The following is a 16575-nucleotide window of genomic DNA, read 5'->3' as shown; positions in this document are numbered from 1 at the left end:
ATAACGGCAGCTTTGCCTACTTCTGTTCTAATACTTAGGTGTTTTATTTTTCTTGTCTTATTCATTCAACAAGTGTCTACTGAATACCTGAAGTGTCAGGCATTATTCCAAGCACTGGAATATGGCAGTGAACCGGACAAAAACCTCTGTCTTCATGGAGCTGACATTCAATTTATTGAACCGACCAGGCCCTGAAGTTCAATGTGCTTATAGGTATTGTCCTTTTCTAATTTTAAAGGGAATTCTTTCCAAATTTCGCCATTATATGATGTTAGCACAGGATTTTTGGTAAATTCTCTTCATCAAGTCAATAATTCCTAGATTGCTAATAATTTCTATCATGAATACAATTTTAGTTTTATTGAATGTCTTCTCTGCACCCATGACAGGATCACATTAATAGTGTTCTTTGATCTGTTAATGTAAATTAGACTTTCTGATGCATTTTACATCTACGTTAATGAGTGAGCATGGAATATGACTTCCTTTATTATACTCTATCTTTTAAATAATTTTGGGGTACAGATTGTACTAGTCTCATATAAATAGTTAGGGAATGTACACTCTTTTTCTATTCACTGGAAGAATTTATTTAGGATTAGAATGTTCTTTCCTCATATTTTAGGTAGAAACCTAATGCATAAGACTACTACAACCAGTGGTATGAGGCAAGACCAATTAGTTATCACACCTCACACTTCCTACTCCTGGTAGGCTTCCTTGAGTTTTGGAGATGGCATACACCACTGAAGAAATACTGCTGTGACCCATTTATCAGATGACACAAAGCTGCTAGGTTTGAGAGGATTCAGAGCAGGAGAGGGCTCTCTAGTAGATCCATGCTACAGTACCAGGAGCCCTATAACGTGGGCCATAAGATGCAACAGATTCCACAGTGCTGGGGTATCTGTGGGAGATAAAGACACTGTGTGGAGTCCCTGGAAAGCCGGCATAGAAAAGTCAGTGCAAACACCTAGGATTCTGGAGCAAGGGCATGTCATCTAAGACATCACCAATGAGAGGGGCCACTCCTGGCTGCTGGGCCCTGGTGGACCCCGGGTCTGACCAGGAGACAACTGTGTCTATGGCACCAATGCTTCTCTTTATGAGTGTGTGTTGCAGGCCTGCCAACAATCCAGTGTTATGATGGAAGTGCTACATCCAGGGCCAAACCCAAGCACATCTAGAGGGCACAGACTCATGACAGGTGGCCCAGTGCCCCAGGCCTTGCACCTTTGCTGCACCTGTCTTCCTTACCTCACTCCTACCCCAACATATCATGGGATGATCACTAAAGCCAGGAGGAAAAACTCAAGCCTGTTACATGAAGCGGTTGGCTCAATACATTGGTGCCACCAGAACACCTCACAGAGACGAGCTGAAAGACAGTGGTGAGGCAGAGTTCTAGGTGGTGAACCCGGTCAGCCATGGCACGGATGGAGAAAGAAGTTGCCTGTGGTATGGATTATAGAACCTTAGGCAAGAGCTAAAGCTTGGCCAGGGCTCCGGAAGGAACAAAGGTTGGGGAAAGGCATCCAGATGGGCCTAGGGAATGGATGCGACATGCAGGTCCTTGTATTACACATCAGTGTCCACCACAGAGCATCCACAGCTGTAGGGGCACTAAAAACCAGGCCTTGAGATGGTTTACCCAACAGACGACAGCCAGCCTCTATCCTCACCAGCCCAAGTGTTCACATAGTAGATCCATGAATGGAGTGACCATGATGGCTGAGATGAAGGCTATGCCTGAGCCCAACAGGTGGGCTGATCCAGCCATGACCACTACTAAACACCTAGCCCACTATGAGCACAAGTCAACGAGGCCTCTACAATGCACCATGCTTTAGGCTGTCAACCAGCCACTTGGTGGTAATTTGCTTACATGAGAATCCTTTCACCTGGAAATGGTAGTGATTTGTCTCTACTGGGATCACTCATACTCTGGGTGTGGGTTTGTCTTTGCCCATGGAATACCTTGGCCTGCACCAGTATCAGAGATTTACCCATATTGGATTCCACATAACATCAACTCCAAACTGAGCAAGCAGAAGCAGGTACAAAGAAGCAGGTGACTCTGGATCCACTGGCATATAATATTCAACATCATTCAGGAGGTGGAAACCTCATAAAACACTGAAAAAGCCTCCTAAAGGCACGGATTAAATGCTGGCTTGGTGATGTACCTCACAGGGTTGGGATATTGTCCTTCAAGATGAACTGACAGACGAGAGATGGTACTGGGTGTCCAACTGTTGCACAGATCCAGAAAGCAAGGGGTGGAAGTAGGGGTGGCCCCTCTCACTATCCTCCAGCAAGCCAGGTCAGACTCTCTTCTCATCATCTCCATAAGTTTAGGTTTGGCAAATCTAGAGGTCCTGGCTCAAGGGGTAGGGAAGGCTTCCACTGTGGAACACCAAAGTCATGGTGGGCCCCTGTCACTTGTGTTCCTCATGCCGTAAGACCAGCAAGCAGAGCAGAGTTTCCAGGCTGGCCAGGGTACTGGATACTGGGTATGGAGAAGGGCAGAGCTACCATTACATAGGGTAGGAAGAAGTCTATCTGGAAATCAGGGGGTTCACTAGAGCCTTTCTAGTGCTCTGTGACCAGTCTTAATTACGACTGGACTACTATGGCAGCCAGAACCACACAAGGGTGTGACAAGCAGGGGCTTGGGCTTCACAGGGTGACAGTGCGGGCTGCCTCATCCCGCCCAGCAACTAGAGCGGCAGAAGGCTGGCCACCAGTCAGGGGACCCCAAAATGGGTTAGGAAGAATAAGTTAATGAACATCAACTTAACTCAGACTAGCTCTGACTGGTTACCAACCCTCTTCTCCCACACATCGTGACCAGCACCCTCCTGAAGAATGAGAGAAGTGAACCCAGTGTGAGATGTGGGCAGAGCTGGGTGGGGCCAGGGTAACAGCAGACACTCGTGCACTCCAGTGCAGTCCTGTTACCAAGGAGCCTGATATTCCTTCCTCCCCAGTGGTGGCCAGAGCCTGCTTTGCCTGCACGTGGGGTGCACTCAGAAGGGCTGGAGGTATCTGACAATTCAAACCCCCAGGTGCAGCCCTTAGTTGTGCACTAATCAGTACAGAGGCATAAGCTCTGCAACTCTGAGGTGTGACCACCCTGTCTCCAAGCCCCCATCAGGGATGACCCAAATGCACCCCAACACTTGGCTCCAGATACATTTCTGATCCTCCTTCTCTTACCCATCCACTTCCCCAAACCTCTCTCTCATGGTTTTGCCTGGGAGTGCTTCCTAAGAAATGACTTGTACAAGAACCCCACCTTAGTGTCTGCTCCTAGAAAATTCAACTTAAGACTGAGATGAGATTTTTTGCCATTTAATTCTGATATAATGCATTGTACTCAAAGAACATTGCCTTATGATTCAGATTCCTTGAAATTTGTCAAGACAATTTCATATTTTAGCACTTGGTCAGTTTTTATATATAATCTGTGTACGTTTGATATGAATGAGTATCTCATTTTATTTACACACACACACACACACACACACGTAAAACAAACCTAATATTCTAAAATATTCTAAATTCTTGTTGGTTTTAGTTCATGTACTTTGGTGCCAAGCTGTTAGATTTGTTAGACACACACAGATTTAAAAGATTGTTGTCTTCCTGGTCAGCTGTTACAATGAAGCTCCTAGGTGACTCTCAGACCACCAGACTAGAAGACCTTTTGGAAACCACTTTCTTATCCAAGAAAAAGTATTTCCCAAGACAATACCCAATCCCCAACTCCACCTCTGGAGAGGAGCCTCCTTCTTTCCAGGGGCTCCTGGGGAACTCTGGCAAGAGAGAAGGGGCTAACACTCAGGACCTGGAGGCGCACTGAGGAGCACTGCCCAGAAGGAAACCATTCTGGGGCCCTGCAGGAAGGAGAGGAAATGCTACTTACCGCAATCTCTGTTACTAAAATATCAGTAATACTTCCCAACACAGTGACAAAGTCAAAGACATTCCAGGCATCTCTGAAATAGTTCTGGAGAGAAAAAAGAGCAGTTACTGCTAGAGGCTGGTAAGCATTCTGCCAGGCAAGGAGTTGCAGGAAGTACCCCTAATCAAGAAAGGAGCAAAGGGACAGATGGGCCACCAAGGCGGGACACCAGAGCTGGGTAAGCAAACACCTGTGGGTCTGGGCAGGTGCAGAACTGAGAGCTGTGTGTCCAAAGAAGAGGAGCCTGGCCCCGCCTGTCTCCAGGAGCTGGGCTAGGGGCAGAGCTCAGGCAGCTCAGGGTATTGGAGCAGCCCCCCTTCCTCAGGGCCACCACAATGTCACATTTGCTCTGGGGGCTTGGGGAATTCCCACCTCTAAGCCACAAGTCCCTGAAGATCCCCCCTACAGAGAGGAGCCAGAATGCAGACCGCCAAAAGGCCAAGAGGGAGCCAAGGCACCTACCAGCACCCCAAAAGCGATGATCTTCAGCACGCATTCCATGGAGAACATGGATGTGAACACAATGTTCAGGCATTTCAACATTAGCTCATATTCATACGGTGCGTCATAGAACTGCACGGGGAATAAGTGCCATTGGCTACAGGTTCGGCTGCCCCAAGACACCCCAGCCTTGACCTCCTGCCAGAGCACAGAGAACTGCACGCCTGCCCAGGGTAGGGATACCCATCCCTGCTCCCCCCGTTTTCTCCCAGGACACTCTCACCATCTCAGCCCACAGAGAACCCAGGGCACTGGGCTTCTATAGGCATCCCATGCTGACCAGGACGTGATCAGCTGCAGCTATGGCTCTCTCTCTCCATCTCTCTCACACCCCAGCGGGCACCCACTGTCCCCCGTGCTGGGCCAACATACCTTCATCATTAGCACCACTGTGTTGAGGGCGATCATGGCCATGATGAAGTACTCGAAGGGAGGCGAGACCACAAAAGTCCATGTCTTGTACTGGAACGACTGCTTGTCCTGGGGCATGTACCGCGTCAGGGGCTTGGCACTAATGGCGAAGTCGATGCAAGCCCTCTGCCCGGGGAAAAGGAGCACTGAGAACATGGTGGGGGCGGGGGGAACCCACACTGCACCCCACACCCGTCTCTTCCATCCTCACAGGCAGCCCTGACCAGCCACACTCAGCCTCTCCCTGCCCCTGTGCTGGCCACCAGCTATGCGGTGGTGAGCGAGTACCATGCAGAAGGGAAGTCCAGTGGTTCTGCCCACACTGACCATCAGGGGAGCCCAGCAGAGCATCCAGTGCACACGTGCACATGGGGCAGAAGAGGGAGCCACCCACCTCGTTCTTCTCCAGGCTGCATTCAGACATCACCTTGTCCCCCTGCTCCTGGAAGGTGATGATGATCAAGGCCACAAAGATGTTGACGAAAAAGAAGGGGAAGACCACAAAGTAGACCACGTAGAAGATGGACAGCTCCATGCGGTACCCGGGGCTTGGGCCTTGCTCCTCATAGGTGGCGTCCACAGAGTGTTTCAGGACCCTACACCAAGGGCAAACACCAAGTGTCAGGGGGGCCCCTGAGGACAGAGCCATGGGAAAGTCAAGACCTGTATCACAGGTGTGGCTTCCGTACCTGAGCCCAGAGATGGCAAGAGGAAGGGGATGCTCAACACTGCAGGCCTCAGCCCGCTCCCTAGGACCGCAGTCTCCTGAGGTAGACTACCTTCCCGATAGGGCTTGTACTCAGGGCTGTTGGAGGGCCATCAAGGGGAGGTCTCCAGGGGCCGGAGGTCCTAACCCCAGGACAGGTGGAGGCCCAGGAGTTCTGCCCTGCCCTGCTTAATCCTAGCTCACACCTGCTCATGCCCAGTTCACCAGCTCATACCCAGCTTCACCTGCCTTTAGAAAACCCTGGGCTCCTGGCACAGCATTGATCCTACCTTCTGAGCAGTGGTCCTCCCAGCCCCAAAGGAAGTCCCCAGTCATCCAGTGTGGCACTGAACAAATACATCCCTCTGTCTATCCTTAACTGAGGCCAGAAGGGTAGCACAGGGAGATACCAAATAGCCCCATCCTCCCTCTGGCCTTCAGCCACTCAAAAACGATTTTCAGGAGATCACTATGCTGTGTACTTTGTCTTAATCTCATCCTCTTTCCAGGTTGCCCGCTCCTGGAAGGCAGAGCCATGTCTTACCTGGTGGGTGCAAGAGCCTATGGTGTATTTGCTGGATGACTAGAACACAAACGGATGCAGAGTTTGAGACTCCCTGCCCAAGCTGCCCCTCTGCTCTAGCGTGATCTGCCACAATGAGCCAGTGAGCACTCACATGGGCCACCCTTCTCCTGTGGACACTGTGAACAGCGTCAGCAGAGCCCAGAGCACATTGTCGTAGTGAAAGTCGTATTTCTTCCACTGCCGGGGCTGAGCTTCCACCTCCTCCTTCTCATAATCCAAATACTGGCCCCTGGGGATGAGAACATAGATGAGGTCAGAGGTTAGAGACAAAGGGTCCAAACACGCTGATTTGTCTATGGTCAACTGATTTTTGAAAGGGCTGTCCATCCAATGAAGGAAGAACAGTCTTCTCAACAGACAGAGTGGGACAACTGGGCGTCCACTTGCAAAAGAAGGAAGCCGGACCCTACCTCATGCCATGTACAAAACTCAACTCAAAATGGACCAAAGACCTAAAGGTACAAGCTAACACTAGAAAGCTGTTAGAAGAAGACACAGGAGGCCTGGAATTAGGGAAAGGATTGTTAGATACGACACCAAAATCATGAGCAGCAAAAGAAAAAAGTAGGTCAATTCGACGTCATCAAAATGTAAAGCTTTGTGCTTCAGAGACATCATCAACACACAGAATGGGACCAAATATTGGAAAATCGTCTCTCTGATAAGAGTTGAATCTAGAATATATAAAGAACTATTATAATCAATTATAAAAAAGACAAACACCCCGATTAATAAAAATGGATAAAACATCTGAATAGGCATTTCTCCAAAGAAGATGTACAAATGGCCAATAAGTACATGAAAAGATGCTCAACATCATGAGTCATCCAAGAAATGCAAATGAAAACCACAATGAGATATCACTTTATACCCACTAGGATGGCTATAATTAATTTTTAAAAAGGAAAATAACAAGTACTGGCAAGGATGTGGAGAAATCAGAACTCTCCCACACTGCTGGTGGGACTATAAAATGGATCAGCCATGTTGGAAAAGTCTGGCAGTCCCTGACACTGGTAAACAGAATCACCACAGGACCCATCAATTCCAGGGCTAGGTGTACACTCCAGAGAAATGAAGACATCTGTCCACACAAATACTTCACATGCATGTTCACAGCAGCATCAGTTCTAACAGCCAAAAATGGAAACAACCCAGATGGCCATCAACAGATGGGTGAATAAAGAAACTGCCACATCTACAGCAGGGAAGAACATCCAACCATGAAAGGGAATGATGCTCTGACACACGCTACCGCACGGTGACCTCAAAAACACGAAGGCGAATGAAAGAAGTTAGACACAAAAGACCACATATTTACGATTCCCTTTATATGAACAGGGAAATCTATAAAGACAAAAAAATAGATTCATGGGTGCTCAGGGCTAGAGATGGGGAGCTAGTGGGTAATAAAGGATATGCAGTTTTTTATGTTTTTTAACTTATGAAAATGTTCCAAAATTGACTGTGGTGATGATTGCACATATCTGTGAATGTATTAAAAAATCACTGAATTGTACACTTTCAATGGATGAATCACATGAATTATATCTTAGTGAAAACAAAGGCTACCACTAAATGGGGGAAAGGATGGGTCTTTTCAAATAAATGGTGCTGGGTCAACTGGATATCCATCTACAGAAAATTTATCTTTATCCATACCTCACCTAACACACAAAAATCAACCGCAGATAGATCCCAGATCTAAATGTGAAAGGTAAAAATAAAACTTTTAGAGGAAAACATAAGAGGACTTCTCCCTGACCTTCAGATAGGTTTTCTGAACAGGACACAAAGAGTACTAAATATAGCAGAGATAAATTGGACTATACTACAATCAAGACTTTGTTTTTTAAAAGACATGTTTTAAAAAGTTGAAAGCACCCCACAAAGGAGGAGAAGACAACCACAATCCATAGGTCTGACAAAGGATGACTATCCTGGACCTTACAAAATCCCTACAAATCAATCAGAACGAGAAAGACAACCCATACAGGGAACCAGGCAAAGGCTTGCACAGACCCTTCCCAGGGGCAGCTGAGCGGTCAATCACCTGGGGAGGTGCAGAACACCACTGGTCACCACACGGTGCAAATCACAGCACAGAGAAATGCCACCAGCCCAATGTCAGACAGAAAACACAAGTTTGCCCGTGCTGTGGAGTATTGGAGCTCTCATCCGTGTGCAAGAGCGTGATTTTACAGACATATTTGGCAGCACCTGCAGAAGCCGAACATAAGCACAGTGCACAACCCTGCAACCCAACTGCGAGGTCTGCACACGTCCTGGAACGGCGTATGTGTGCTCCCAGTAAACGTGCACTGGACAAGTCACGAGAGCTTCCGACCGGAAACACCCTGATGTCCACCAGGCACAGAGGGTGAGTATGTGGTAACACACTCCCACAAGAGACCACTGCATGAACAGAGGCAACTGGGACCATTGCCTGTGGGTGGAGAAGGGGCTGGCCGCACTGCCTTGCTCAGCATCCACACCAGTACCTACCTTCATTTCCCCTAGTTCCCCTCCCCCCCACCCAGGTCACCTTTCCTGTCTCCTCCGGGGTGGGGCCAGGTCCAGAAAGGGCAGCCCCTTGACCCTAGAGCCTAGCCTAGAGCCCTTCAGCAATATCCAGTGGCCCCCATGTGTTCCCCGATGTCTATGGGCAGGAAGAACATTTCCTCAGAAGTGGCTGGTCCCTGACTCTGCTGAGGAAAATGAGCCAAAGGTCCTTGGTGTGGCCTTAGGGACAGAGGCACACCCCCAGCTCTCTGGTACACCCCACGCAGGCCCCTCGCCCTCGCCCTCACAGGGCTGCCCACCCCGGCCCTGCCTCAGCTTACCGGCAGTCCCTCTCCAGCCCCTTAGACTCATCCGTGCAGTAGAAAAACTTCCCTTTGAAGAGCTGCACCGCAATGACAGCAAATATGAACATGAAGAGCATGTAGACGACCAGGATGTTGAGGACATTCTTCAGCGAGTTCACCACACAGTCAAACACAGCCTGGAGGGGAGGAGGGCTCTGCTCAGAACCTCAGGGCCCTCAGGCCCATAATCACAGAGGGACCTGCTTCCCGTAACCTTAACACAGGAAGCCACCTGCCGCTGCCTCTCCCAGGACTTGAAGAGTGGGCAGGAGGTGCTAGAAGGGGTGGCATGGGCAGATGGGCTGGACACTGACGGGACGCTTACGGGACAGGCCAACTAGTGAGGACAACTTGGTGCCCAGGTCCACCAGTGTCAGGAGGGGCTGACATGGAGGGAAAGGAGTGGGGATGGGGATATGGCCAGCCCTCTGCTCCTGCATCTGGGCCTGCCAGTGGGTCACACTTTGCCCCTGCCCATCAGTGGGAACCAATATGGGGTGGGAAGGCAGCGATGCCTTCCAAGACAGGGACTTGTGGCAGGTTTTGGTGTGGCCAGAGGTGACTCTGTCGTCTGTTAGCACCACCACCTGGGCTTCTTCTCAGGATCTTCCCTACCTGGAAGCTCAGCTTGCCCTGAACTCCCTGGCTGACCCTGGACTGCTGACCCTGGCCCTGGTCCCTGTTTCTCGGAGCTGAGGAGATCCCCCATCCTGCTCTGGCTGTCCACAACCATCTCCTGAGACTCTGCCTGGCACACTCAGACACCAGCAGCTTCCCCAGCAAATGCAGCCTCTGCCCACTTGCCCAGTGTCCCTGACACCCCTAACCTGCCAGCCCAGGTCCAAGTCCCCACCTGACACAGAGGGCCTGTGGCTGCCTTCAAGCCACCCCCAGCCCACCCCTTCACAAGCAAACTGCCTTCTGTAATCCCCACACTGCTTCGTGTCTGCAAGGCTTGCTTCTGCATGCTGTTCACAATACTTTACTGCACAATTTTGTGGGATTAAACGAGTTTAAGCATCCAAAGCATTCCTCACAGTGAGGAACACACTCAGCAAATTATCATATTTTAGCACAACTCCAAGGGTTTGGGTTCACACTCTTTCCTTTATCCAGAACCTCAGCCACACCTCATCCAGAACCTCAGGCCCAGCCCAGGAACCACTTCTCAGGACCCCCTGCCCTCCCTGCATCTCCTTCAGGACCCTCTGCGTCTCTCAGAAGCCCCTTCTTTCTTTTTTAAAATTTAATTTAATTTAATTTAAGAGAGAGAGAGGGGAAGGGCAGAGGGGGAGAAAGAATCCCAAGCAGACTCCACTGAGCACGGACCCTGACGCAGGGCTCAACCTCACAACTGTGAGATCATGACCTGAGCCAAATTCAAGAGTTGGAAGTTTAACCGCCCAGGCACCCCTCGGCAGCAGCTCCTTCCCTGTATAACAGCTGTTGGTGCTGCTGGGTCAAGGAAGAACCTTCCAGAGCACTACGGAGAGTAAGCTCCCCTGTGGGGAGAGTCATGGAACTGAGGGAGCTGGACCCACTTGCACAATGTGTGATCTGAGAAAACAAGCGTGGGTCCTCCCTCAGCTCTACTCATCCCACCCCACGTGGGAAGATGCAGCCAGACAGGGTTAGTTACATGGACACATGTGCACTCAAGAGACACAGCACACATCCACATTCACGCACACATGCACCCACACACATGCACGGACATGCACACACACATATCTGCACACATACACATGCACAGCACACATGCATGCACACACAGGCCTACACTCACATGTACATGCACAGCCTGCACATTGCTCGAGCCCCAACTCCAGGCTCTCACCTTGAGCTTAGGCAGCCGTTTTATGGTCTTGAGGGGCCGCAGGACACGCAAGACTCTCAGGGACTTGATGGTATTGATGTCTTTCCCTTTGGATCCTCTAGAAGGGAGAAGTCACACATGCAGACAGGCAGGATGCACACCCATGCCCAGTTCCCACAAAACCTACTGGGTTGCACTCCCCTGTGCATTTTGTCTTAGGCCCCAGGGCGGAATACCTAGGAACAGGGAGGCCTCTGCCCTGCAAGCACCACAGGCCACGGCACCTCCTCCTGTGGGTTTTGCATGACAAAGGCCTCATCTGAGCAGACAAAGGCCAGGACCAGGTCAAGAGCACCTGGTGTACAGGGAAAGCTGGGCTTCCAGGTGGGAAGAACCCATTCTCACAGACCACATCAGCCATTTCTATGCTAGTGGTCCCCTAACACCCACCCCAAACCAGTGTCATCTGGCCACCATGTTGAGACCAACAATGGGAATAAAGAGGAGAGAAGGGGGCTGGCCCCAGGAATGCAGACCTAGCTCAGGGCCAGCACCTGGAAACCTACAAGCCATTCGAGCAAGAGCCTTCTGGGAGGGCTGGCTTCTTTGCTTTTCAGTCCTGGTAGAGGGAGGGTAAGGGGAACATGTCAGGATCTCCCTGCCTGGGCTTGCGCATCTGCTCCTACAGTCCTCCAGATGATGTAACACTGACTGAGAGGGAGAGGAGGAGAGGGGTGGTAGGCATGAAGGAAGGGAAAGAGTGAAGCAGAGTAAGAAAGAGAAAAAGTTAGATGAATACCGAGGTAATATAAGGGACAATGCAATGCAAGGGGTGGACAGAGGAAGAAAGAAAGAAATAGCAAAGGAAAGAGAAAGAAACAGACAGGGAGGGAGGGAGGGGAGGGGAGGGGTAAGAGCCCACAGAGAGACAAAGAGAGCAGCAGACAAGAAAACCCAGACTGGGGGAGTAAGACAGGGAGTCAGGAAAAGAAAATTCTAAGCACCAGACGCAAGCTTGGAGATCCAGGACCAGTGGGCCCAGATCGGGTCCCTCACAAAGGAAGACGCCCGAGCAGACCCAGGTGGCTCCCTCAGGCTGCCAGGGGCCCAGCTGTTGTCAGACTCTGGGGGCTGGCCTTCTCACCAACCCAAAGCCAGGGCAGATATCGGGGGTGAGGGGTGGTCCCCTGATTGACCTTCATAGACTGCCTAAGGAGGCAATTCTTAGAAGCAAGGCCACACCCCACCCTCAGCAGTGGCTGAGGACTCAGGACTGGGGATCCTATTCCATCCTGCTCAGAGGTCACCTCCCTCCAAGTTCCCAAGGAGCCTGTGCATGGGGAGAGGGGACAGGGCCTCCAGTGGTCTTCTTTGGGCTGCTGCTCAGCTCTAGGGAAAGTGAGCTGTGAGGTCCAGGTAGGATCTGTGGGTTAAGGAGAGCTGGGGAGCCCCAGTCCCTTATATCTGCCCCAAGACCCAGCCAGGGCCTACATTCCAGAACCAGATCAAACTCCCTCTGAAACACCCAGCCTCCAGACCACCGTGTCAGGTGTTTCTATCACCCCAGCATTCTGGACACCTGCCCCCAAACCAGGTTCTTCCAGCAGCCCTGTTGAGACCAGTACAGAGAGAAGAGAGGGCAGGGTGGGCAGGCAGACACCTGAGGGATGCAGAAGGGAGGGACACTGCTTTGGTTTTGCAGGGGAGGGCTCTCTGCAGGGACAGGCCTCAAGGTGGTCTGTGTTCTGTGTCTAGAGGCCTCATTTCTCACTTGCCAGCTCAGTGCCTTTCTCCTGCTCTGAGGTCACCTGGCTGGACTGCACCCCTTCCCCTGTCTTACTCTTAAGCCCCTGACTGACACTTTATATACAAAGAAAACTGGTTAAGACCCCCAGAGAATATGCTGGGCATTGCAGGGAGGCAGTTGCAGAGAACAGAGAGAAGAAAGAGAGCCTCTTTGCCGGAGAAGAGACATGGGAAGGTACCTCAGGAAGGTACCAACATCCTGGCAGTCATGGTTACAGCAGCCCCCACCAAGAGCCCTCACTGCCCTCAGGGCCCAAATTCCTGGCCCCCAGCACTCACTTGGGGCACCTCCCCAGACCCAGCCCCCAACCCAGCCCCCAGAGGTGAGGCAGCAACGCATGGCCTGGGGACATGGCTCCTGGCAGCATGCACTCTGGAGAATGGAGGAGGATGAGCGGAGGTGAGTCGTGCTGGTGAACGGCCCAGGAGGGGCCATGCTGGGCTATGATGTGGGGCAGTGTGAGGGGCAGAGGGAAGGCATTACCCCATGAAGCTCCTACCGAGAGTCCAGCAACAAAGAGACAAAGAGAAGAGAGTCAGTGAGGAGGCCTCGCCCTCCCCAAGTGCTCAGAGAAGATGCAGACACGTCCCTTGGATCTTCCTGATCTCTGGGTCTCCTCCGTAGCTCCACCCAAGCCCCCCACACCTGTCCCATGCCCACCACCATGCAGGGTCTGAGGGAGTCAATCCAGGCCCAGCCACAAGGGAGCTGAGTTTCATCCCCTAGGGAGTCAGAGAAACCAAAGGTCTAATACTCCGACAGGGGAAGACAGCCACCAGCTCTGGCTGACCAAGCGGTGCAGCCGAGATCAGGGCAGGTAAGTTGTTCTGAAAGACCCAATAGGCAGGCACCAAACAAACCAGAGGCCTGCTCACCCAGTGTCAGAACCACAAGCCGTGGCAGGGACAAGTGGGCCTTGAGACGCTCTCAACCCCATACAGCCCAGCCCCAAGTAGACAGCCCATGGAGGCCAGTGGGGCCCCCTCCTTCCCTTACCCCCACACCCACCACAGCTCTGGGACTGCAGCCCAGTCAGACCCAGAGCAGACATGGTACTTACGAGAAGGCAAATGCCACCAGGGCCCCACTGACCACGATGAAGTCCAGAATATTCCATAAGTCCCGGAAGTAGGCCCCAGGGTGTAGGAGCAGTCCCAAATCAATCATCTTCAGGGGAGAAACACATATGAGATGCTGACTATTTCAGAAAGAAAAGCAGGGCCAGGCCCCAGACTCATGGGGTTGGGGGGAAGGATGCCATTCAGATCACGTCCTCTGAGGGCCTCAGTGGGCCTTCAAACCTCAATGCCATTGAGCCAAATATCCCTACATGGTCACGACTGGCTGAGATCTTGTCTGGGCTCCCAAATCCCCTGGAGAACCGCCCCCCCTTGCTGGGTTGCAAGCATACACCACGCCAGGAGGCTCACGCCCTGCCCAGACCCTCAGAGGGTCAGCTCTCTGAAGCAGGAGGAAGAGCTGGTGGGGTTCACAAGGACCGGGCTCTGCCATCCCTAAAGCTGTGATTTCTGGCAAGCACCTTAATGTCTCCAAGCCTCAGCTTCCATGTCTATAAAATGGGATGACCAAAAAAAAAAAAAAACCTCTCCCATGAGTTTGCAAGAGGAAGTGAAGAAGCAGAGGTGACAGACAGATGCACGCGCACACACGGAAGTCACCAGGCCACGGGCACATCCTAAGCTGCCCTGTAGTCAAAGATGGCACACAGCCACTTGTCAGTGATAAAGGAGCAGTGCCCGTCAGTCCTCAGAGACAGAGCGACCACGATGAAATGGTCTGTAGCCTAACATGAAGCACTACAGCTCTTTGAAACTAAAGTCTTCAGCGCCCACGCGCCATGATGTTTGGGTGCTGGGGCCCTCGCTCTCCCCAGCTTGACATCACGAGACAATCCTGAGGGTGGGCTGAGCCCACACTTGCACATTCCCGAAGCCTGTAACCCTTGGTTAGCAGGATGGCGGAGGCAGGATCGGCACTGGGGTGCTCTCCCAAAGCCGGTGTAACACTGTGGTGAATCTCTGGTAAACTGGCCTCTGCCCTCCGCAACACACATCAGCACACTCGTGTGCACGCATTCTCTCACTGAGCACACACCCAGGGCACACCCACAACATGCCCTCATCAGAGGCTACAGGTCCCGGCCCGTGTCAGTCATGAGGGAGGATGAGTGGAGCACTGGGCCACCAGGGCAACCACGTATCTCACCTTGATCACCATCTCAAAGGTGAAGACGCCTGTGAAAATGTAGTCCATGTACTTCAGAGCCTAGAACCAACAGGAAGGTTACTGTCAAAGTCTGGGCCGACAGCTTGAGCCTGGACAATTTCAGCAGCATCATGCTTTTCCTCCGGGCCTCTGAACAGACAACCCCTTGGCAAGTGTGCCTGTGGGCCAAGCCCTAGCCCCCCACGGGCCCCGGCAGCGGCCCTGGCCCCAGGCACATGCCCACTCTTCGTCTGCAACTCAGGGCTGGGCCAGGAGGCACCCGCAGACCTTCATCCCCACATCCCACACCTCCAGAGGGAGCAGACAGGACCCTAGCATGGCCCAGCCCCTCCACCACCTGAGGGCCGTGCTCACGTTGTTCCTGGGCGAGTCTGTCCGCACTGGATCCTCGGCAGCCAGGGCAATGCTGCTCAGGGCGATGACCACGAGAATGACCATCTCAAAGTACCGCATGGTCACGATATAATGGCAGAAGCGGCGGAGCCTGCAGGGCAAAGCACAGATCGCCCGAGGCCCACCGATGAGCTGGGCTGGACCCCCCACCAGAGTGCATGCCTGGCCTCTCCCTGTGGAAGGCGTCACACCAGAACCAAGTTCTACTGAGTGTCCCTGTGGTTGGGAGACAGCGGCCAGGTGACCAATGGTGCCTCAGATTCTCGAGCAGGTGTCCCAGGAAGAGGGGTGGGAAGGCTGCAGAAACCCACAGCAGGGGTCAGCCCACGCAGTCACCTCCTGTGTGTGTGGACGGCGGTGCCCTCTGCAGATTTACAAAGGCTGTAAGTGGGGGGGAGGGGGTCCCGGGAGGGCTGCTCAGAGAGGACAAGGCTGAACGCCAGCACTCCTGTGGACAGCAGGCCTCTCTGGAGAGCTCAGGAAACTTCTCTGGGTCTGTGCTGGCCCAGCCCGTCTGAGTCCCCAGAACTGCGTGTGTCACCTGCCTCCCTGCAGCACCAGGCAGCATTACTGACACTATTCTGTTCTGTTCGTGCACCTGTCGGACACCGGGGCCCAGTGGTGGACAGGGCACCAGAAAACAGTGTGGACATACACCAACAGGAGGCCCTCAGATGCTCACAAATGCTCCAGGACAGCAGCAGGGACCAGGGGGTCTGCGAAGAACCCTCGGGGGGGCGGTGAAGCTGGTCCCAGGTGACAAGGAGGGGCAGCCACAGAACCAGCACACAGGCGGCGCGGGGACAGACCCGCGTCTCACCTCTGCGACCCGCACCTCTCTCACCACCACTGCTCTACTCTTAGGCTCTTAGGTCTGAAGGGACCTTCCACCTCCCAGCCACACCCACCCACCTCTCTCTCTGCCTTGAAGGGACTGCTATGCTCTCCTCTTCGCCATGACCACTGCCATACTCCGGCCTCCATGCCAACCAGAGCCACCCTTCCCAGGCCCCTGGTGAGCTCCCGGCACACTTTCCTCTGTACAGACACAGCTCTCCTCCTTCCTCCAGGACACTCCGTCTCTGCGTCTTTCCTTCTGCATCTCAGGACTGAGCATCTACCCTCAGCTCTACCCCTGGCCAGGTGAGTCCACCTGGCCATGAGACATCCACTAGCTGCCCCTGCTCTGCAGGGTCTGCACTCGCCTGCCCCCAGCTCAGTGGGGCCCCAGCTGTCATGCAGAAACTCTGGGTGTCATCCCTGACATCTCCTTC

General features: G+C 52.6%; 1 protein-coding gene across 1 annotated transcript in view; it reads right to left on the bottom strand.

Annotated features, from left to right (window-relative positions):
* Positions 1-16575, bottom strand: part of CACNA1B (calcium voltage-gated channel subunit alpha1 B) — a gene marked incomplete at its 3' end in the record, with an annotated part of 162821 nt that overhangs the window by 18347 nt on the left and 127899 nt on the right. Inside the window, exons 23-32 of the mRNA XM_064579164.1 lie at positions 15263-15392; positions 14888-14947; positions 13722-13828; positions 10876-10972; positions 9015-9175; positions 6263-6400; positions 5274-5475; positions 4841-5005; positions 4430-4540; positions 3929-4012 (exon numbers count right to left, since the gene is read on the bottom strand). Coding sequence (XP_064435234.1) covers positions 3929-4012; positions 4430-4540; positions 4841-5005; positions 5274-5475; positions 6263-6400; positions 9015-9175; positions 10876-10972; positions 13722-13828; positions 14888-14947; positions 15263-15392 — 1255 coding nt within the window. The remainder of the gene's footprint in view (positions 1-3928; positions 4013-4429; positions 4541-4840; positions 5006-5273; positions 5476-6262; positions 6401-9014; positions 9176-10875; positions 10973-13721; positions 13829-14887; positions 14948-15262; positions 15393-16575) is intronic.

This window comes from Mirounga angustirostris, unplaced genomic scaffold, assembly GCF_029215605.1.
Source record: "Mirounga angustirostris isolate CCGP_5_RB_7025 unplaced genomic scaffold, mMirAng1.0.hap1 SCAF_15, whole genome shotgun sequence".
Lineage (NCBI taxonomy): Eukaryota > Metazoa > Chordata > Mammalia > Carnivora > Phocidae > Mirounga > Mirounga angustirostris.
This window is presented reverse-complemented; position numbering and strand designations above follow the sequence as displayed.